Source organism: Balaenoptera musculus, chromosome 14, assembly GCF_009873245.2.
Source record: "Balaenoptera musculus isolate JJ_BM4_2016_0621 chromosome 14, mBalMus1.pri.v3, whole genome shotgun sequence".
Classification (NCBI taxonomy): domain Eukaryota; kingdom Metazoa; phylum Chordata; class Mammalia; order Artiodactyla; family Balaenopteridae; genus Balaenoptera; species Balaenoptera musculus.
The window spans coordinates 42,976,958-43,001,677 of NC_045798.1; the positions used below are offsets into that span (position 1 = coordinate 42,976,958).

At 35.1% G+C, this 24,720-nt stretch overlaps 1 protein-coding gene across 2 annotated transcripts in view; it reads left to right on the forward strand.

Annotated features, from left to right (window-relative positions):
• TAF4B (TATA-box binding protein associated factor 4b) overlaps positions 1 to 24,720 on the forward strand; it is a 115,102-nt gene that overhangs the window by 34,123 nt on the left and 56,259 nt on the right. For both annotated transcript variants that reach the window (XM_036823941.1, XM_036823942.1), the window contains 3 exons: positions 164 to 266; positions 20,457 to 20,626; positions 24,262 to 24,392. In XM_036823941.1, the coding sequence (XP_036679836.1) occupies positions 164 to 266; positions 20,457 to 20,626; positions 24,262 to 24,392 (404 nt within the window). The remainder of the gene's footprint in view (positions 1 to 163; positions 267 to 20,456; positions 20,627 to 24,261; positions 24,393 to 24,720) is intronic.

Here is a 24,720-nt window from a genome sequence, read left to right on the forward strand (position 1 = left end):
TAAATTCATTGTCATGTTTGAATTTAAACATAGTTCTAGGGCAGCTTGAAATTTTCTTTGATTATTCTATATGCATTAAAAATGACTTGTCCTGAATTTTTCCTAATGTAGTGTGATTGCTTTTTTTAAATTTTACCTTTTCTTTCTTCTTTTGTTTTTATAGCTTCCATTCTAAAACAAATTACCCTGCCAGGAAATAAAGTTCTGTCACTTCAATCATCTATTCAGAAAAACAAAATAAAAGAGAATGGAACAACATCCTTCAGGTAAAGAAATTAAATAGTTAAAACTTGGTCTGGTTTAAGAAATTAATATTTTTTAAACAACAGAAAAGGGATGACAGAATAATACTTATATAAAATAAATTTAATGATGCCTTTTTAAAAAGCCAACAGTACTTTATTGAGTATAATTTATAAGCAGTAAAGTACACAGATCTTAAATGTAGAGCTCAATGAATTTTGACAAACATATGCGTGTGTAATCAATTCAGACCAAGATGCTGAACATATCCATCATCTTTATGCTCCTTTCAAATCAATGACTTCCAACCCTTGCCTTTGGCAGCCACTGTTCTTATGTCCATCACCATAGATCATTTTTGTCCATTCTTGAACTTTACATAAATGGAAAATTACATTATCTACTCTTTTGCATTTGACTTTTTTCACTCAGCATTTTTTTGAGATTTATCTACATCATTTTGATTATTAGAAGATTGTTCTTTTGTACTGGTGAGCAATATTCATTGTCTGAATGTAAATTTGTTTATCCGTTTTCCTGTTGATGGACATTGGGTTCTTCCCAGTTTTTTAATGATTCTATATAAAGTTGCTGTAAACATTTACATACAGATTTTTATGTGAACATAGGTTTCATTTCTCTGTAGTAAATATCTAAGAGTATTATTGCTGGGTCATTAGGTAAGTATGTGTTTTACTATTTAAGAAACTACCAAAGTTGTTTACCAAAGGGACTGTACCATTTTGCATTCCCACCAGCAGTGATGAGAGTTCCAGTTGCACTCCAACTCTGTCAGTACTTGTTATTGCCAATTCTTTTGATTTTTACCATTCCAGTAAGTGTATAGTGGTTGTTAATTATTGTCATTTTAATTTGCACTTTCCTAATGACTTAAGATGTTGAGCATCTGTTCTTATGCTTATTTGCTATCCTTATACTATCTTCTTTGGTGAAGTGTGTATTCAGATCTTTTGCCCATTTTTCCTTTGGGTTGTTTTTTTTCTTATGATTGAGTTTTTAGAGTTCATTATATATTCAAGATCCAAGTCCTTTGTTACATAGTGATTAGGAAGTATTTTCTTTGTGGTGTGTTTTATCATTCTTTTACCAGTGTCTTTCACAGAGCAAAAGTTTTTAATTTTGCTTAAGTCTAGTTCATTAATTTTTTCTCTTCTAGGTTATGCTTTTCATATTTTGTCTAAGAAATGTTTGTGTAACCCAAGGTTTCAAAGATTTTCTTCTATGCTTTGTTCTAGAAGTTTTACAGTCTTATGTTTGTCCTTCTTGGATTGATATTCTTTAATTTCTACCAGTTGATTACTTAAAAATCAGTGTGTGGATATCCTATTTTCTTTTTTCTCTATCTTCTCCCATTTTTAGTTGCATTATTTGTCACAATTTATAAATATTTGTACATTAGTCCTCCTTCCTCATCCCCACCTGTATTTTAGTTGTAGTTCTACTTTTATATTAAAATGCTCACCTTCAGTCTGTTCTCTGAAGTTTTCCCAGTCATCTCTTGTTTGGATGAAATTAATTGAATGTAGTCCATGCTTTGATCTACCAGGACAACCATTATTTCATCCTTGTGCCTGCCACTAGTTCTCTGGTCTCTCTTCTGCAGTTTTTATTCAGTCTCCTTTTACCGAAAGCCTTTGAGGTGGGGGTGAGTGGGTTGGGAAATTGGTCGCAATAGGACAAGAAAGTATGCACTGGGAACTGTTTTCCTTTTTCACTTATTCTTGTTTTGAAGTTTGGGTATTCTTTGTCTTCAAGTTATGCCGAGGCTGTGTTTCTTGTTCTGTATTGTTTTGGGGAGTAAATGTTGGAAGATGGTGACCTAGGAAGTCATCATTGTCTTCCAGTACAGTGAGTTTTGACAAAAGGCTAAATTCATGTACCCAGTACCTCAGTCAAGATACATAGAATACTTTCAATACCTCAGAAGCCTCCTTTGTGAGACTTCCCAGCCAGTCCCCCCATTATACCTTAGGCAGCCACTGATTGGCTTCTTATCATTGTAGATTTGCCTTTCCTGGGGTTTCAAATCAATAGAATCATATAATTTGTATTCTTATGTTTGGTTTCCTTTGCTCAGCATAATGTGTTTGATATACATCCAGTGTTGTTGCATGTATTAGTAATTTGTTGCTTTTCATTGCTGAGTAGTATTCCACTGTATGGGTATACTGCATTTGTTTGTACTGAATTGTTTGTCTCTTTATCCATTGGTGGACATGTGGGTTGTTTCCAGTTTTTGGCTATTATGAATAAAGCTGCTAGGAACACCTGTTTCCAAGTCTTTGTATGGACATAAGTTTTCCCTTTACTTACATAAAGATATGAATGAAAATGCTGAATCATTTAGTAGGTATATGTTTAACTTTATAAGAAGCTGCCAAACTGTTTTCCTTTGTGGTTGTACCATTTACAGTCCTACCTGCAAAGTATGAGAATTTGTTCCATATCCTTGCTAACAATTGATAAACTGCAGTTTTTAAAGTTTTAACCATTGTAGTTGGTATATGGCTGTACCCTCATTCTTCAGTATCTGCGGTGAGATTGGTTTTAGGACCCATTGCAGATGCTCAAGTTCTAAAGTCTGCCCGGCATATCTGTGGTTCTGCATCCTCGGATTCAGCCAGCTCCAGATCATCTACTACTGTATGTATTTACTGAAAAAAATCTGTGTATGAGTGGACCTGTGCAGTTCAAACCCATGTTGATCAAGATGCTGAGTGTATTTTCATGTCCTTATTGGCCATTTGTGTAGCTCCTTTTGTGAAATGTCTGTTCAAATATGTTGCCCATTTTTAAATTGAGTGATTTTTTCATGCACTTTTTCTTCATCTATTTAAGATGGTCATTCATTTTTTAAATTATACAATGTATTGTGAATTACACTGATTTTTAAAAAAATAGTTTGAATGTTAGTATTCCTGAAGTATTATTATCCTTTTTATATATTGCTGCATTTGATTTGATTAATATTTTAAGGGTTTTATATGTATGTTCATTAGGGATACTGGTATATAGTTTTCTGTTCTTATGGTGTCTTTGCCAGATTTTAGTACTTGGTTATGCTGGTCTCAAAAATGAGTTGTACGATGTTTTTCCCTCTCCTTTATTTTAAACCTTTGAGTAGAAATTATATTATTTCTTCCTTAAATATACGAATGAATTTACCCTTGAAACTAAATAGGTCTTTTGTTTTCTTTGGGGGTAAGGTTTTGGGTTTTTTTGGTTTTTTATTATTTGTTTGCTCTGGGTCTTAGTTGCGGCAGGTGGGCTCCTTAGTTGCGGCAGGTGGGCTCCTTAGTTGTGGCTTGTGGGCTCCTTAGTTGTGGCATGCAAACTCTTAGTTGCAGCATGCATATGGGATCTAGTTCCCTGACCAGGGATCGAACCCAGGCCCTGTGCAATGGGAGCATGGAGTGTTATCCACTGCACCACCAGGGAAGTCCCCTGGGGGAAGGTTTTGATAAGAAAGTCAGTTTCATCTATAAATGATTTTCTATGTCATCTTAATGTCAATTACAGAAAGTTGCATTTTTTTAAGGTTTTTATACATTTCATCTTACTTTTAAATTTGTTGAAATGAAAGTGTGCTACTACTTTCTTTTCCTTTTAATATTTGTAGATTCTTTAGGGTAATGTAGTATCATGCTTTTTTTTTTTTTAAAGGATTTTGTGTATTTTATCTTAGTTGTTGACTTTTTTGGGCATATAGCTGTTCATTTTATTTCCTTATCCTTTTAATATCGTAAGATTTGTAGTGATACGCTCTTTTTATCGATATGTTTTTTTCAGTTTTGTTTAGTGTTTTTAGAGAGTTAACTTTTGATTTTACTTTTTTTTTTTAATTAATTAATTAATTTATTTTTGGCTGCACTGGGTCTTTGTTGCTGCACACAGGCTTTCTCTGGTTGCGGCGCGCGGGGGCTACTCTTTGTTGGGGTGCATGGGCTTCTCGTTGTGGTGGCTTCTCTTGTTGTGGAGCACGGGCTCTAGGCACATGGGCTTCAGTAGTTGTGGCACCCAGGCTCTAGAGCGCAGGCTCAGTAGTTGTGGTGCACGGGCTTAGTTGCTCCCTGGCATGTGGGATCTTCCTGGACCAGGGCTTGAACCCGTGTTCCCTGCATTGGCAGGCAGATTCTTAACCACTGTGCCACCAGGGAAGCCCAATTTTACTGTTTTTATCTGTTCATCTTTTGTCTATTTTATTGACTTATAAAAAAATATTCCTTTCTTTTCCTTATGTTGGGTTTTAGTTGCTTCTCATTTAAAACCATAAACCCCCTAAGTACTGAGTTAGCATCCAGCCAGTTATAGTGTTTCATTTTCATTTTTATTCATGTCAAAATGTTTTCTCCTCTTCCTTTTATTTAATAGTACAAATATTTGGGGCTTCTCTAGAGATTTTATTCATTTTTTTTCTAACGTAATTTTGTTCTGATCAGAGAATATACACTGTAAAATATCAGTCTTACTAAATTTGAGACTATTGTGGTCAAACTTGATGAATATCTCATATGCCCTTGGAAAAAATGTATTACTCAGTTTGGGGGAGTAGTTTTTTTTAAGTGCCATTCTGGTGAAGGTAGCTAGTAGTGTTTATATCTATTTCCTGGCTTTCTTTTTTTGGACTAGTTCCATCAGTTACTGAGAGTGGGTATTAAATCTCCAACTATGCTTATAGATTTATTTTTTCCTTTAGTTCTGCCAGTTTTTGCATTAATTATTTGAAGCTCTGTTATTAGGTATACACATATTTATAATTGTTATGTTTTTCTAATAAATTGGCCCTTTTATCATAATTACATGTCCTTTTTTTATTATTATTTTTTTAAATTTTATTTATTTATTTTATTATTATTTAAAAAAATTTTTTGGCCATGCTGCATGGCATGCGGGATCTTAGCTCCTGGACCAGGGATGGAACCCGGGCCCCCTGCGGTGGAAGCACAGAGTCTTAACCACTGGACCACCAGGGAAGTCCCCACATGTCCTTCTTTATTTGAAAATATTTCTTGTATTGCTGTGTATTTTATCTGCTGAATATAAACACTTCAGCTTTGTTATTGTTTGCATAGGCTATCTTTTTCCTTCCTTTTTTTCAACCTACATGTGTCTTTGTATATAAAGTGTCCTTTGTACATTGCATATAGCTAGGTTGAGCTTTTCTTATGAAATCCAACAGTTGTTTCTTTAGGTCAATATTTTGCTATTTTATTCATTTGTTTTTTGTCTTTTAAGGTAAGTGATTATTATATTTCATTTTAATATATTTCATTATATTTCATTTTAATTCCTCTGTTGGCTTCTTATCTATATCTCTGCATTTTTTTGTTTGTTTGATCTACAGGGATTACAATATGCTATAACATGTATTTTTAGTATGCACTCTATTTGGAGTTAATATAGTACTACACATAAAATATGTGAACTTTGCAACAGTATAAGTCCATTTACCTCACTCTCTTCTTCTGTGCTATATATTTTTATTTTCATATGTATTACATCAGCATACATTATAAATGTATGTATGTATCTACAGTGTTATGATTTTAGCTTTAAAGTCTTTTTTTTTCCTTAAAATATTCTTTCTTTTCTTTAAAACATTCCCAGTGCTCTTCTTTTTTTTCTGTAGAGTTCAGTTTTCAGTGGTATTTTTTCCCTTCAGCTAAAGAGCTTCCTATAACATTTCTTGGTCTGTAATTCTGGTGACAACTCTTCTGATTTCCTTTTCTTGAGAACTATTTTTGTTTACCTTCCCTTTAGAAGGGTAGGTTTTTTTGGGTTTTTTTTTTCCAATTAGAAATTGTAGGCTGACCCAATCTTCTTTACTGTGAAGACTTAAAGATGTTATTCCATTGTTTTCTGGTCTCCATTGTTTCTGATGAAAAGTCAGTTTTCATTCATATCATTATTCCCATGTGCACACTGTTTTTTGTTTGTTTTCCTCTCACTAGTTTAAGATTTTCTCTTTGTTTAGATTTCAGCACTTTGACTTTGATTCAGTCTGACTCTAGTTATGATTTCCTTTATATTTCTTCTGCTTGGGTTTTACTGAGCTTCTTGGATCTGTAACTTTATTTTTCTTTTTTTGTTTAGGTTTATTATTTTCTTATTTTATTTTGGGTTTATTTTTCTTTTTCCTAACTATGGAAAATGTTTCTTCAGATTTTTTTTCTTGGCCCCATTATCTCTCCCATCCTTTTATGAATCCAATTACATATGCATTAGACTTTGATATTTTCCTGCATATACCAAGGCTCTGTTATTTTCTTTGATCTTTATTCTCCTTTAAATCTGTCAGCATATTTGTATGCTTCCTTAAAAATCTTTGTCTGCTAATTGCAACATTTGCCTCATTTCTGCCAACTTTTTTTTTAAAACTCTAGGTCCCATTTTCCAGTTTTTCATATGTCTTATAAATTTTCATTGTGTTCAGAACATTCAGTGACTTTCTGTTTTTTCACATATCTAGTAATTATTGACGCTGGATTCAGTTATGTTCCTGGAGACTGATTTTTAGTTTAGTAGACTTTATTTTAGTTTAACTTGACTGTTCTTAAATTCCAAACTTAAGTCTTTCTTAGGTTGAGTAGCAGCTGAAATATTCACTCGGTTCTTTCCCCTTCCTGTTGCTGTTTTTGTTAGACTGCCTGGAGTGTCCCCTGGGGCATATGTAGTTCTTCCATCAGTCAATGATTAGGTCAGATTTATATGCAGATTTGAGGGATTACTCCTCTGTGGAGCCTTACATTCTGATGTATCTTCCCTAATTGTCCAAGTGCTCTTTCAACACTAAAATCTGTCCTCTGGCACCAAGAATACGGCTGCACAGGCTGGAGAGTGCTTTCAGGCCAAAAGACATAAACTCACAAATTTTACCCATCGTTGTTACCATATTTCAAGGGTTGACTTCTCTCTAGTTTCTGGTTGCCTTTTTCCCATTTTTTAAAATGGTTACCTTTTTAAGAAGTTGTATGTTGATTTTGTAATGATTAATTAAGCTACTCTGTCATTACCAGAAACCATACCTCCATTTCTTTTTTAATAGATTTTTGTTCTCTATTGGAATTATCTTCTGCATTCTTGAACAATTAGTCATAGTTATATTAAAGTTCATACCTAATATTCCCAACGTCCAGGTTGTCTGTAAGTCTGTTTCTGTTATTTGGCTTTTAAGTCCTGTTTCTTGGTATGAACTTAGTAATTTTTGAGTCAGTGTCAAATATGTGTAAAAAATAATTATAGGAGTTTTGGATTAATTACCTCCTGAAAGAGAATTTATCCAGTTTCCTGGTTGGCAGGAGAGGAGCAGATTGCCTTCATCTAGTCAGTAACTGAATTCAAATCTAGGCTGTAATCTTTCCAAGACTCCATGTCCCTTTGGTTCTCCCTGACTCCAGGATGTAGTACCTCAGGTATTTCAACTAAGGCTTAGGGTACTTTTCTTTGCTGGATTCTGAACCCTAATTTTAGGATTTTCAGAATGGTAAATGAGCATTGGCTTCAACTTAAAATCATAAGCTGCATTAATCCCTAACAAGAGAGTCAGCCTGACCTTTGTAGCTTTGAAGCCAGGGGTTGACTTCTCCTCTCTACCTATGAAAGATCTTGATGGTATCTTCTTCCAGTATAAGCTGTTTTGTCTACATTGGAAGTATGTTGTTTAGTGTAGTCACTTCTATTAATTATCTTAGGTAGATCTTCTGGATAACTTGCAATAGTTTCTACATCAGCACTTGCTGCTTCACCTTGTACTTTTATGTTACGGAGAGAGCTTTTTTCCGTAAACCTCATGAACCAACCTCTGCTAGCTTCAAACTTTTCTTCTGCAGCTTCCTCACCTCTCTTAGCTTTTGAATCAATAGAATTAAGAAAGGTAGGACCTGACTCTGAATTGGGCTTTGGCTGAAGGAAATGTTGTGGCTGGTTTGATCTTCTGTCCAGAACCACTAAAACTTTCTTCATATCAGCAGTAAGACTGTTTCACTTTCTTATCATTTGTGTGTTCCCTGGAGTAGCACTTTTAATTTCCTTCAAGAACTTTTCCTTTGCATTCACAACTTGACTAATTGTTTGGCACAAGAGGCCTAGCTTTCGGCCTATCTTGGCTTTCTGCAGGCCTTCCTCATTAATCTTCATCGTTTCTAGCTTTTGACTTAAAGTGAGAGATGAGTAACTCTTCCTTTCACTTGAACACTTAGGAGGCATTGTAGGGTTATTACTTGGCCTAATTTCAATATTGTCATGTCTCAGGGAATAGGGAGACCTGAGGAGAGAGAGAGAGACTGGAATGGCTGGTTGGTAGAGCAGTCAGAACACACACAACATTTACCTATTAAGTTGGCAATCTTGTATGGGCATGGTTTGTGGTGACCCAAAACAATTACAATAGTAACATCAAAGATCACTGATCACAGATCACCATAACAAATAAAAAAATAATGAAAAAGTTTGAAATATTGCAGGAACTGACAAAATGTGACGAAGAGTCACGAAATGAGCAAATGCTATTGGAAAAGTGGCGCCGGTAGACTTGCTCGACCACCGGGTTGCCACAGACCTTCAATTTGTAAAAAAACACATTATCTGTGAAGCACGATAAAGTGCAGTGCAATAAAAGGAGGTGTACACTACCAAACGTAAAATAGATAGCTAGTGGGAAGCAACCACATAGCACAGGGAGATCAGCTCGGTGCTTTGTGACCACCTAGAGGGGTGGGATAGGGAGGGTGGGAGGGAGGGAGATGCAAGAGGGAAGAGATATGGGAACATATGTATATGTATAACTGATTCACTTTGTTACAAAGCAGAAACTAACACACCATTGTAAAGCAATTATACTCCAATAAAGATGTTAAGAAAAAAAAAGGGAGGTGTGCCTGTATAGGCACGGTCTTTTCTGGGCTTATCTATTCTGTTAATCTTTTTTTTTAATCTCTATTTTATCTTACTGTTTAATTTATTTCCAATAGCATACTGCTATTTACTATACTTTTTACTATATTTACTATAACTTCAAAATAAATTTTACCTCTGTTAAGGCATGTCTCCTACCTATCCCTCTTTATTTTTTTATTTCCTCTCCTTCCTCTACTTTTATACCCTCCTTCCTCCACTTTCATACCCCCTTCCCCTGCTCTTCTTGATTTTTTTCGCCATTCTTGGGGTTTTGCTGTTCATATAAATTTAAGCATCAGTTTAAATTCCACCAAAAACCTCTGCTAGAATTTGACCAACATGGCCTTGAGCCCATAGGTCCATTGTCCTTCAGCTGATTTCTTTATAATTTTGAACCTTCTATCTATGAACATGATTTATGTCTCCATTTATGCATGCTTTCTTTAACATTTTTCAGTAAAGTGATATAATTTTATCTATACAGGTTGTACACCATTTGTTTTTGTTTTTGTTTTTTTAAACAATGGTTTCATGAGCAGTGATGGGGGGCCTCTTTGTGGTTTATTTTTTTTTTTAATTTATTTATTTTTATTTATTTATGGCTGTGTTGGGTCTTCGTTTCTGTGTGAGGGCTTTCTCTAGTTGTGGCAAGCGGGGGCCGCTCTTCATCGCGGTGCGCGGGCCTCTCACTATCACGGCCTCTCTTGTTGCGGAACACAGGCTTCAGACGTGCAGGCTAAGCAATTGTGGCTCATGGGCCCAGTTGCTCCGCAGCATGTGGGATCTTCCCAGACCAGGGCTCGAACCCGTGTCCCCTGCATTGGCAGGCAGATTCTCAACCACTGCGCCACCAGGGAAACCCCACCATTTGTTTTGTTCATCTGTTAGGTTTATTCCTAGGCACCTTTTTGTTGCTATTATAGGTAAAATTTTGGGTAATTGCCTTTTCTGTTCCTAGTATATAGAAATGTAGGTTGCTTTTTGTTTATTTATTTATTTATTTATTTATATTTATTTTTGGCCACGCCGTGCAGCTTGGTGGATCTTAGTTCCCCAACCAGGGATTGAACCTGGGCCCACAGCAGTGAAAGCCCGCGTCTTAACCACTGGACCACCAGGGAATTCCCTAGGTTGCTCTTTAAAAAAAAATTACATGCCAACCCCCTTGTTAAGTTCTTATTTCTGATAATTTTTAAATTAGGTTATTTATGTAGACAGTGATGTCAGGAGTGAGATTAGAATTATAGTTTGGCTTTTCTTTTTTTGCTTCCAGCACTTTAATAATGTCAGTTCATTCTTTTCTGGTATGTATGCATGTGTTCACTTTCAAAGATAAAGCCTACAAGGAAAGGTCACCCCAAGCAAAGGAAACAGCAACACAATTGGAATGCCATTGACTTCAAACATTGGGTGATCAAATATTCAATATTAAAAACTCATAAAATGGTTAAAAATAAAATGTGGAATTACAAAAAATTAGCAAGTAACAATTATCTATTAAAAAATGAATACAAAGATTTGATAAAGAACCAAATAGGACATATAGAAGTGAAAAATATAATTGTTGAATTTAAAACCTCAGTGGATGGGTAAATCAGATTAAACCTGGCGACCCAAATGGAGTTTGCTTTACTCCAAAGAAGATTTGTGACTGTGTCTCATAGGAACCAGGGATGACTATTGACTTGGGACCACATTAGTACCTGTTCTAGAGAACCTGACTTAAGAGTTTCTCCACTTTAACAGAGGCCCGAAAACTAGTGCTAGCCACAGGCATTTGCCCCTGAGGCAGTTCTACTTTTAGAGTGTGCTCAGTGCTTATTTTTACTGACACCTTTTTGACAACTTCTGTGCATCCAACACTGGAATGAAAATAAGCTGGTCTAAATTAGAAGAATGTCATGTAATTTCTCATGGGTAAATCTAGTCCAGTTAATGCCTGAAGCATAAGTGTCACTATTAGTATTTTCTTTAGGTAGTTTCTAGCTTATTACTTTTGCTCATTTAGCTATTGAGTGCTTATTGCTTTCTAGACTTATATATTGGAAAATAGTTTCTTTTTTTTTTTTTCCTGGCTGCGCTGTGTGGCTTGTGGGATCTTATTTCCCCAACCAGGGGTTGAACCCGGGCCCTCAGAAGTAAAAACACGAAGTCCTAACCACTGGACCGCCAGGGAATTCCTGAGAGTAGATCTTTGTTGTGTATGTTATAAATATGTATATGTTATAAATATTTTTCTCCCAATCTTTTGTTTAACTTGTAATTTTGTTTTTAGTGTCTTTTGTTATTTGAAGATTTTAAATCACAGTATTAACTTTATTAGTCTCTTCCTTTATAGCTTTTGACTTTTGCATTATTTTAAAAAATCTTTCCCTATCCTTAGCTCATAATGATGTGCTCCTATATTTTCTTCCAAGATATCTATCTATACACACCTCATATATGCAATAGACCTTTACAAAATCTTCAGTAATTCTTGATTCTATCTTTGTAAATAGCTGAAACAGAAATTACCTTTTCCCCGTTGGGTTGCTCATCTCAACAACAGTTACTGAAGATTTCATCATCCTTACTTTTCTGATTTGAAATGCTGCTTTACCTTTTAGTAAATTCTCAGTTATACAAGGGTACATTTCAAGATTTTCATTTTAGTGCTGTTTTTGTTTTATTTCTGTGTTAATATTTTTGCATTTTCAATTATCTTTCATTATTTGTTTTTATATCTGTTTAGATAAATCCTCTCTCTTTATTCCTTTTTCAGTCACATCTGCTGTCTTGAGGCACTATCTAAAGTTACCCTATTCATTTATTTACCCTTCTTTATGCGCCCCACTCCTTTTTAAATCTCTGAGAGTTTACAATAACTTTACCATTGTATATCTAACATTTAGAACAATGCCTTGTTCATAATAAGCATTCAGAAATTTGTTGAAATAATGAATTTTGAAAAAGAGAACAGGAGTATCTATAATCTTAGATATAATCTATTTTTAAGATATATTTGATTTTTGCACAAAGATACACTTTTCATTTTTGTATAATATGTTCTAGTTATTTGGGTTATATGTGGTTTTATGCATATCTTTTTATAGTAACGTCTTTTCTTTCAGTTTGCTTTCTTGGATACTTAATATCACTTCAGTTATTGTTAAAATGAAGCTTAAAATAGACCCTTCATATTGACTCTTTTGTTAAATAAGAGGAGGTAATAGTGTATGGCATTAGATCCTGTCTTAACTGGATGAGGTTTAATAACAGAGTGATATCTGCCTGTATTTTCAAAACTACCTGTTTAACTGAAAAGAACATTTTTGTGACTTTTTCCCAGTGTAAGTCATATTTTCTGTTGTGCTTGTCAGTACATCTGGGACGAATAAGGGAAGCTATATAGTGTTTAAACACCAGAGGGTGCCAGACATTTGTGTTTTATTCTTTGTACTTCAGAATCAGAAGTGATAAATATTACAGTACCTGTGCATGTTTGTATAGTTAACTCTATTTAAACAGACTGACTATTTGATAATAATAAGGAATTATTGTTGATTTTTTGAAGAGGTGGTAATGCCTTATGGTTAAGGTCTTCGTTTAGAGTCCTTATATTTTAGAGAGAAATAATAAAATATTTATGGATAAATAAGACATATATGTGTATATTAATATATACTTATATAACTTAGAAGGTATTTTAACAGCTAGGAATTAAGAGGTTTTTTAAAAAATTTGCTTTAAAAGGTACTTAGAAAATAATATAGGACAAGGTTACATGCTGTTTGCACAGATAATATTATTCCACCAACTTTAATGTCCCATTTTTTCCTATTGCAAGAATCAGATTCTCTAGTGTAGATTAAGCTTGTGCTCTACCTTGCTTCATATGTAATTAATTGTTTCATTATGTATTTATTAAGAGTCTGTCCTTACATATACAAGTGTATCAATGATATACACTTGTTATATAGAGTATGACATAATATAGATGATTAATCATTCAAGCAAGGACTTAAAGAGAGAGAAAACAGTCTCTGGTGACAAAATCTTGGAAAGTCAGGAGACAGGGAAGAAACATCCTTCTGAGCTGTGCCCAGATAAACTCTAAATCTAGGGTTAAAATTCAACAACAAAAAAATCTTCTTGAAGGAGTTGCCTTATGCTAAATCTTGTTAGAAATTAGGTTCTTAAACATTCCTCACAGGGAAATTACATGAATGAAGACTTAGAGATGAGATTGTGAAGTCTTTCATAGTTTTTGGCCAGATTTTTTCATAGTAAAATGTGATTTACGATAAATTATCTTTGTGCTTACATGCTGAATAAACTGCGAAGGAATATACTCGTAAGTAGTTCCTAAAATCACTGAAGTTTGAGAAATACTGCAATATCCTATGCTGTGTTTGAGTTAAAAAGAGGAAAGGGAATTTCCCATGAGGAAAGATACCTTTAAAAAAGTCATAGAAGGAAGAAAGCAGGGTTTGTAAGCTGGCTGTGGTAATGTAGCGAGGTTATGCCCAAGGGTGGTGAAAAAAGAATATTGAAGGTAACCTTATTTTACCAGGGATTAGTAACCTAAAGGAAGAACTTGATTTTCTTAAAATAAAAATTTTTTGTTTATACCTTTTAAGCAAATTATATATTTATTTGACTAGGTAATACATACATTTTGTATAGCATTCGAAAGGAACAAAAGGATATACGGTGGGAAAAAAATAAGGTTCTCTCTTGCATCATTTTCCCTCTGCTACCCAGGTTCTCAGCCCAGAGCCAACCACTGTTAGCAATTTCTTGCATATCTCTCTAGATAGACTCTTTTCAACATAGATGGCAGTATACAATACATGATGTTTTATTGGGTTGGCCAGAAAGTTCGTTCGGGTTTTTCCATAAGATGTAATGGAAAAACCCAAATGAACTTTTTGGCCAACCCATTTTGATATTTACAACTTAGTAGTAATAAATCTTGCAGATTATTCAATATCAGTATATAATCATCGTGATTTGATGTTTTTAACAGAGTTACATAATGATAGATATTTAGGTTGTTTCCAGTGTTTTGTACTCAGAAAACAGAGTTGCAATGACTATCGTTTCACATAATTTCTAGAAAGAGCAGTTTATTCACTTTAAATTAGGTAATGTCAAATAACTCTCAGTGGAGTTGGATTAACAAATTATACTCTGAGCAACAAAGCTTAAGGTATCATATTTCCACATGTTCTCGTGAACTTTACCAATCTAACAGGTGAAAAATTGTATCTTACATTTTTCTTATGAGTAGCGTAAAACATCTTATATTTGAGTCATTTAAAATTTTTCATTAACTGAAGGTTTCTATGTTTCGTCCATTTTTCCATTGGATTTTAGGTCTTTTCCTTAGTTATTTGTAGGAGCTCTTTATATATTAAAGGAACTCCTTTTTTCGTGATATGATTGCTTCCTTCAATCCTCAGTCTCAGATGTAGGGAATGTTATTGTCTCCATTTTACTGATGATGCAGGCCTAGAGAGGTTAATTAATTTGCTTTATTTCATATAGACAGTAAGTGGCAGAGTCAGGATTTCACGGTAGGCAGTTTGACTCATCTTTTTTACCCACCATTCTTCTACTTCCCAGTACATTGTCACAGATAAACAGCATGCTGTTCTGAGCACATACAAATTCCTCAAATATTTAAGTACCATTTATGACTACTCTGCTAGAAGCGATAGGTGATGAAAGTGATTAATATGATCAATAAAATTAGTCTGGTTGAAAAAAAAAAAAAATTAGTCTGGTTGAAGTATAAGGCAAATAGTTGATTATTGGAAGACAGAGTAAGACCTACCATAATAGAGACAAAATGTACCTTTGGAAGTTCAAAAGATGTAGCAATTGGACAGATGCTTTAAAAGTATTAAGATAAGTTAAACCAACATTTCCAAAGTAGGCATTTGAAGTAGGTCTGGAATATAGATAAGGCACTGACAGCTGAAAGATAATAAAGCAAGAGAAGCTAAAGACTAGAACAGGAAAGCCAGAATCAGTAGGAGCTATTTTATGGTGAGGAATGGGAGGTAAGAGTGCTAAGTTAAGGTCGTTACTTGGAAGGCCTTGAATATCAGGTTGAGCTCATAGGATCATGAAATGTTTTTGAATAGGAAAGTAATGTGATTTTCTCTACTATATAAAAATTAGTCTGGTGCTATTACAGATCTTAAGAGGGTAGAAGAGATTTAAGAAGGTAGGCACAAGCAATGGTTAACTTTATAAAAAGCTAAAGAATTAGATCAGTTTCAGAAACCAAAATGCAAGGTATTAATGATAATTGGGTAATGCTACTTTAATTTTTGCATATTAACCTATTACTCCCCACAGAATCTTGAGTTGGAAGCCTTTTTCTACTGAGGCACTATTAAATTTCCTTTTTGTATGTCTTTTAAAATGAAACAGGTTATCTTTCACAGCACCTTCGTTAAAAGACATACTGCATTAGACCAGAAGACTTGAAGATGCGATTTGGAGGTTCTCACTTTCTTTTCCTTTAAAATTGAGCCAACCCAGAATCACAAATACGCCTCAGCATCAAAGCCTTTATTACTGCCTTGGCCTATCTTACAATATTTAGCCTTATCAATAATGCTGCTACAACACTGTGTTGTCTTTGCTTTCCTTTAGTCTGCCTCCTTTCTTAGAGGAAGTTTTAAGTGGTTCGGGTACTGTTTATTGTGGTACCTTTTCCTCTTCCCTCAGTAGGGGTCTTCCTCTATTCCTGCTGCCCTCTGTAACCATAGCAACTGGCAGCTGAACTAGAGGGAGCTGTGTTCAGCTTGGGGCCAAACTGGGGCGGGGGGGTGGGTAGGCAAGAACAAATCTTATTGGGTGGTTAACTCCCTTCTTAGTTCAGAGAAGGGCTGCAAGAAGATTCTAAAAGACATGGGGCAGTCTCCTCATTAATGAGTTCTGTTCAGTTCTAGTACTGTGCATGGTACTGGTAGTAAGGAGGCCTGGTACTGGTCTCTCCAGTCTGTATGTGAGATTTCAGCAGGGGCTATGTGGGAACTCGCCTGTGGAAGCAGGGTGCAGTTTACAGGGCCTGTGTACCTGGCAAACAGCTGAGATTGTGAACAATCAGTGTTGTGTGCATGTGTGTAAAGGCCATGTCCTGTGTACCTTAAACAATTCTGATTTTTTTTAAAGGAAGGATGAGGCCATATGTCTAAACTTCATAATATTTTTCTGTCTCCAGTTTTCTTTCTCTGTTTATTTATATATTATTTTTTAAAATATCACTAACCATTTGATTGGGTAATCTGTGTATACACTACAACATTCAAAGGGTAGAAGGGAGTATGATGTGGTATAAATGAAATCTTCTTCCTATCCATGCTTCCCTGTTTCCCTCTCCAGAGGAGAATTTCTTGTGCATCCAGAGATATGTTATGCTTGTGTGTGTGTGTGTGTGTGTGTGTGTGTATTTTTTTCAAGGTGCAGTCTGTTCTATACCTTGTTATGTTTTGTTTAGTTTTTTCCCACTTCACAATACACCTTGGCATTTGTTCTGTGTCTGGCCAAAGAGAGCTGCCTCATTCTTTTAAGTGGCTGAGAGTGACCTTAGAAAGTACCTAATCTAAGTTATTCATTTTTTAGAGGAAGAAAAATTTGAGTCCTAAAGGTGTTAAGTAACTGGTTGGTATTCTCTTTTGGAGTGAACTGACTTTTCATCGATTTGTACTTGGCCTTTTTTTTTTTAAATAGACTATTTCTTAGAGTAGTTTTAGGTTCATAGCAAAAAATTGATTTGGACGTTGTAGAAAATGGCAGCACATGCACAGCCTCCCCCATTATCCACATCCCCCACCAGAGTGGTCTGTTTGTTACGATTGATGAACCTGCATCGAGACATCATTATCACCCAAAGTTCATAGTTTACCTTACAGTTCACTAGGTGTGTGGTACATTCTGTGGGTTTTGACAAATGTGTAATGACATGTATAGACCATTATAGTATCATACAGATACTGTATGTTTCACTGTCCTAAAAGTCCTCTGTTTTCTGCATATTCATCCCTCTCTGCTAACGCCTGGCAACCACTGGTCATTTTATTGTCTCCATAATTTGCGTTTTCCAGAATGTCATATAGTTGGAATCATCAGTATGTAGCCTTTTCAGATTGGCTTACTTCACTTAATAATGTGCATTTAAGTTTCTTCTAGTCTTTTCATGGTATGATACCGTTTCTTTTTAGGACTCAATAATATTCTATTGTTTGGATTTACCACAGTTTATTTATCCAGTCACCTGCTGAATGACATCTTGGTTGTTTCCAAGTTTTGACAATTATGAGTAAATCTGCTATAAACATCCATGTACAGGTTTTAGTGTGGGCATAAATTTTCAGCTCCTTTGGGTTAGTACTAAGAAGTGTAACTGCTGGATCATTAGTTTTGTAATAAACTGCCAAACTGTCTTTCATAGTAGCTGTACCATTTTGCATTCCTACCAGCAATGAATGCGAGTTCCTGTTGCTCCACACCCTCATCAGCATTTGGTGCTGTCAGTGTTCAGGATTTTGGCCATTCTGATAGACGTGTAATGGTATCTCATTGTTTTAATTTGCATTTCCCTGATGACATAGGATGTGGAGCATCTTTTCTTATGCTTGTTTGCCATCTGCACGTCTTTTTGGTGAGGTGTCTATTAGGTCTTTGGCCCATTTTTTAATCTGTTTGTTTTCATATTGTTGAGTTTTAAGAGTTCTTTATATGTTTTGAATAACAGTCCTTTATCAGATATGTCTTTTACAAATATTTTCTCCCATTGTATGGCTTGTCTTTTCATTTTCTTGATACTTGGGGTTTTTTAAATATTTTTTACTCAGACCTTTTAAAATACTTTTTTACTCAGATCTTGGTCCATCTTTAGGTTTATGGTTTCTACTGTTCTTATGCTATAGATTTTATTTATTTATTTTTAACATCTTTATTGGAGTATAATTGCTTTACAATGGTGTGTTAGTTTCTGCTGTATAACAAAGTGAATCAGCTATACATATACATATATCCCCATATCTCCTCCGTCTTGCATCTCCCTCCCACCCTCCCTATCCCACCCCTCTAGGTGGTCACAAAGCACTGAGCTGATCTCCCTGTGCTATGCGGCTGCTTCCCACTAGCTATCTATTTTACATTTGGTAGTGTATATATGTCCATGCCACTCTCTCACTTCGTCCCAGCTTACCCTTCCCCCTCCCCGTGTCCTCATGTCCATTCTCTACGTCTTACACTTTAGACTTTAAATGTTTAGATGTTTCTGGAATACTTCTTTGTTTACATAGTTGGTAAATTGATTCTTAGAACCATTCTCAGCATACCATCCCTCTGACAGTACCTCTGTGACATTTGATGAGGTGGAGTCCAACCATTTTCATATAGATTTTTTTTTTTTAAGTATTTATGAATTTGACTGTGCCAGGTCTTAGTTGCAACACATGGGATCTTCGTTGCGGCATGCAGGATCTTTAGTTGTGGTGTGTGGGCTCTTTTAGTTGTGGCATGCGGGCTCTAGTTCCCTGACCAGAGATCAACCCTGGGCCCCCTGCATTGGGAGCATGGAGTCTTATCCATTGGACCACCAGGGAAGTCCCCATACAGTTTATTTATATTGCGTGTTTCATTTGGTTGATTTGAGATACTAATTACATTTTTTTTCTTTTCTCCATTACAGAGACACACCTTTTAATGTTAGGTTTTTAAATATAGTGTTCAGATTGTGAGACCATTGTTCTTTCTCTTCACTTGCAACTGCTATGTCCAGCACTTAACTTTCTTTCATTTAGTTTGAATCTCTCATACCTGTGTGAGTAGGGGCTCTTGCCCTCTCACTCCTAACATGCTGCTTTTTAAAGCTGAACACCAGAGGCCTTTATATCTTGAGCGCTTGACAGTTATACTTTATTTCCCTTTTTTGTGCATAAATGCATTACCGCAAGGAGGTTCATAATTTAAATCTGTTGACATGAAACCACATGATCTATCTTTGGCCCATGCAATAAATAGAAACAATATGTTTTTTATATAATCATGTTTGTGTAAATTATGTTATGCATTGGTACATGAGTTATGATCAGTAATATGCTTGTTATTACAGGGTGTTAAAAATGCCATAAGGGAATTTTTGTGTTTTTGTCTCTCACTTCTCTATCCTTAAACATATATACTCATCTTAGTACTGTAGCCATGTAGCAATTCTATTAGATAAAAGCAACTATTTAATTTTGCTGGCACAATGCAAGGAGCTCAAACATATTTTGTGTTTTTATATGTATGTCTTTTACATATGTGTGTATAATTTTATATTTTAAATATAAGCCCTTTGCAGCCACTTGCTTGAGGAGGTGGTTTAATGAATTCAGTTGGTACAGATGGAGCACACCAAAAGTCTGAAGCGGAAAAACAAAACTAGTTTTAACCATATGGTTTCAGAATAGCTAGTCTAGAAAGCTTCTTCTCAAGGGCTTTTACACGGGTATGGACCTTTAGGGATTGGGGGAATTCTCCTGCTCCTCAGTGGAACAGTGGACTGCACTGGGGATATCTGAGGGGTTTTTAAATCATCTTGGATGAAAACAAAGAAGTCTGTTTTTATTTCATTCTTTCATTACCCGCAATTTGTGGATAACTTAGTATAACTTCCAAATCCCTCTTAGAGTATCTTATTTACTAAACTGAGAGCGGGAGAGATGGGCACTAGGAGACTAAAGTTGCTTCTGATTCATCTTTCTGATATTAAATGTACACTAGTGGTTAGAAACACCAATGAATTTTAAAGGCTGACGGAAAGATAGCCATGCTTTACTTCTCTTGCTTAGATAAATTGAGTAAAATAATGTCTTTAGTTATAAGGAGAGATCTATAATTCTTTGCTCTCTTTTATTTATTTATTTATTTATTTATTTATTTATTTATGGCTGTGTTGGGTCTTCGTTTCTGTGCTAGGGCTTTCTCTAGTTGTGGCAAGCAGGGGCCGCTCTTTATCGCGGTACGCGGGCCTTTCACTATCGCGGTCTCTCTTGTTGCGGAGCACAGGCTCCAGACGCGCAGGCTCAGTAAGTGTGGCTCACGGGCGCGCAGGCTCAGTAAGTGCGGCTCACGGGCCCGGTTGCTCCGCGGCATGTGGGATCTTCCCAGACCAGGGCTCGAACCCGTGTCCCCTGAATTGGCAGGCAGATTCTCAACCACTGCGTCATCGGGGAAGCCATCTTTGCTCTCTTAAATCACTCATTCACATACCACCACCACTGAAAGCTTTCTTTTTTTTCTATTAGAGATGAAGATGACATCAATGATGTGACTTCCATGGCAGGGGTCAACCTTAGTGAAGAAAATGCCTGCATCTTAGCAACAAACTCTGAATTGGTGGGCACACTTGTTCAGTCATGTAAAGATGAACCGTTTCTTTTCATTGGAGCTCTACAAAAGAGAATTTTAGACATTGGTAAGTATGATTATTGACCTGATAGGACTGTCTCTTCCAAGGAAAATGCTATCGAAAGAGATAGCCTGGGTTGGTTTTTCTGGAAATTCTGAGGCTTAAAAAAGGCTCTGGAAGTAATCAAGATTTCATGGGTGTTATAGAAAAAAGTATTTTATTTTAAAAATTATTAATGTAACTTAAATCATGTAACCTATGGTTTCTGGTGTAGATAATAGAAGTTAATATTTTATTCATCTTAATGGGAGAATAGATGTGTAAAAAATGAATATATGCTTATGATATACTATTTTTTTCTGTGCTGTTCTTCCTTGGTTGGGCTTTAGGCATGTAACTTGTTACAAGTTTGTGTTTATGAAATAAAGAAATAGCCAATGAGAGTAAGTCCCTTTTTCCTCATCTCAATCCTGAAATTCAAACCCATCCATACTGTAAAAGAACTAAACTAGAATATCAGAGTTCTCTCTGGCCAGGAGTAGTTGCTGGGTGGCCTGAAGTATGTGAAAGGAAATGGAAGAGAACATACCAGTTTTATTCTGGAGCCAAACAGCTTTTTTGTTGTTGTTTAATACCAAACTTGCAGTGGTAACTGAAAAAAGAGACAGATTGGAGAGAGATTGTTGCATGTGAGTTATCTCACTTCTTGTGTCCTGACACAGGGACTTATTGGAGTCTCCTCTAGCTCTCTTCCTTCACCCATGTCCAATTTGAGGGGCCAGTGCCAGTGACCTTTTAGTATGCTTGACTAAGAACCTTTACATTCTGTGTTGAAGGCCTGACACAAAAATGTGAAGGTTTCAGATTTTTGATACATCCATGGTATATTTAAGGACTTCAAAATACATTACTATTACATATTCTAAGTCTACTTCACAATTACTCAATAAAGAAATATGTGAGCTCCTACTGTATGTTATTCAGATTATCACTTTTTTCACCTCTAATTTAAGTTGGTTATATGTTATCCTTCTTTTATCTTGAAAAACTAGAATTTACAGTAGTTCAAAGGGAAAGAAATTCAGAAGAGCTAATTGTAAAATGTTTGTTTGCTGTTTGCTTGTGTTTTGTTTGATTTCTCTCCTCTCCAGCCCTCCCTCCTCCTCCTCCTCCCCTCCCTCCCTCTCTTTCTTTCTCTTTCGTTTTCTTCTTTGCATTGTATTTTCTATTGTATAGGAGACGGTACCTTAACTTTGGAATAAGCCTAAGCAAATATCTTTCTGTGATGGCTTGGGAAATTTACTGGTGTTTTAACTCCTTTTAGCCATATAATTATTTAGAACTCTGGTGGAGTAGAAGTAGATTCATACTTAGTTTTAGCAATTCCCTGCCCCCCTTCTAAATTTTATTTCTAGCTTGATTTAAACCTTGATTATATGATAGGAAAACTTTTAGTTTGACAGAGCATTTTCCATCATTTAGGACAGGGATTGACAATATTTCTTCCCGCAAAGGACCAGATCATAAATATTCGCCACTTTGTGGGCCATATAGTCTGTGTTGCAACTGCTTACCTCTGCTGTTATGTTACAGAAGCAACTGTAGACAGCATATGAACAAATAGAAAAGACTGTATTGCCATCAAACTTTATCTATAGAGACCAGATTTAGTTTGCTAACCTCTGCTTTCAAGGAGAACTCTTTGTATTTTCAGTTCTTGATGGTAAAACACCAACTTGTCATTTAATATGATGGAAAATTGCAAAAATTCTTCCCTCTAAATTACCTAAGCTTTTAAAACAAAAACAAAAACCATGGAGTGAATGGAGTTATATATTTCTAGGAATTTTTTCATTTATAATAAAATTCCATGTTTACAGAATAGATCAGAACCAAGACCATTTCTTAATAACAGGGATTATAAAGTAACCCAAAGAATTTGGGGAGGAAGATTTTCTTACTTGAATATGTTAGAGGAGTAAACATGCCAGTGTTCTTCCTTTTTTGCTAATTACCTAAATTAAATTACACAGACATTCTGTAAAAATCACATAGTAAGCTTGCAAACACCTACTAGATTGCCTTAAACAGTTAATGGTGACTTTACTAAAGGGAGTGTTTTATTTTAAAGTGAGACTTTAACTTGTAACTCTGTTATGTTTTATCATCAGTTTAGTGAAGATATTAGAATGTTTGATTGTTCACTAAGCCCTGGAATTGATTGCAACTCCCAGCACTTGTTTATTTTTAGTATTTTAAAAATACGATATTTCTTTAGCATAGGTTTCTGTTTTATAAAATACATATGAAATTATTTTCAAAGTTTCTCCCCAAACCCTATATATTCTTAAATGTTCACTTTCTTTAAGAATTAACTGGCATGTCATCCTCTATATACTCTATGTTTAATTATAATTTTAATCATTGGATTGTTTTGAAATTGCATTATTCCTTCTATAGAAGGCTCCCACTATTTGTTTATGCTGATGTTTTAGTAAAGCAGATTTGACTTTTCAGTGTTTTTCCCCTCCTTGAATCATAACTTGGTGATTAATTCATTTTTGCTACAAAGTAATGAACTGCTTTGTTTTGAAGGTTTGTTATAGGAGAAGCTGAATCATTTTATATCGTTTTCCTGTGTGATTTACTATAGCCCACATTTTGAATGAAGTTTAACATTTGTTATAGAATAATGTCAAAGAATGTGTTTAAGAATTGTTAGCTTTTAATTAAAGCTTGTTTTTTGCAATACTCATTCACACTTTGAGTATATGAGTATGTTTCAGATAGAGTGCAAAATCAAACAATAATATATTTTAAATTTCTATAAATACATATGTTAAAAACAAATACAATAGCACTATTTAAAAGCTCATTTAAATGAGATTACCTAATTACCTTTATCTTTAGAGTTAGGTCTCTGATGATACAGGTTGTTTCACTGAGCTGGAGAATTACTATTTAAAAACTGATAAGGTTGACTTATAAATGAGCTTCTGCTTTGGGGTATGTGGTCCAAATTGTTTTCCTGAAACTTTCTTTCTAGTTAGCAGAAGGAAGAATAGAAGTTTGGTTTATTTATGGAAGGAGATATAGTGAAAGAGAAATTTTTCAAATTGATGGGTAAAATGATGAGGCTTTGAAACCATTTCAACTTGTAAATTAATTACCAGGTCAACTTATGGAACATGAGTTAGTGCAAAATAAGCATGATTGGTAATGGACAAAAGGAGTATAGGTGTGTCATGCAGACAAGTTATTAACAGAGGCTCACAATCTGAATTAACTGAAATAAATGTCATAAATTGTTAACAGTGTCAAACGGCAAAATGTAATTTTCTATTTTTTTAATGACTAAAATTAACAGAATACAGCACTGATTTCTGCAGTTACCATTTTCCTCCCTGAACACTAGACTTGATTTGTGTTCTTATTAACTTTGTCCTATAAATGACCTTGCAAGGAGAATGAGTCTAGAGGCTAAGTGAAACAATGTCTATATTTTCTGAGGCTTCAGGCTAGGTTTTATTAATGTAATGTCTAAGATCTTTGAAGTTGTGACTTTACCAGGAAAATCATAATCTCCAAACCTTTATTCATAATGGGTATGACTTCCAGGGGGAACAGAATACCTGCTGTGCTAATTATTTCAATTATCAGCCACTACTAAAACACGTAATGGATTTTCTCTGCTTCCACAGGTAAAAAGCATGACATTACAGAACTTAACTCTGATGCTGTGAACTTGATCTCCCATGCAACACAGGAACGATTACGAGGCCTTCTAGAAAAACTGACTACAATCGCTCAGCATCGAATGACAACTTACAAGGTAAAGGAAATCCTTAAAGAAGAACAAACTCTTCTGTCTCTTCTTTATTGTGTTAAAGGTAGTTTTTTGATATGGATTCATATTCTAAGTATATTTTTTCAAGGAAATGGTCGAGACATATTTCATATTGGTAGAAAATAAAAGTCTCATTCCTAATTTGCCTTATTTAGATACGCTTACATGACAAATAAAATAGGGTTTCAAATGGTATCCAAAGCTTCTGTGTCACTGTACATTGAAATTTGCATCTGTTCTGACTGAGGCTTCTCCTCCTAAAGCTCTTGAGTGGGAGGGAGGATATGTTAGAAGGGATAACATATTGGATAGC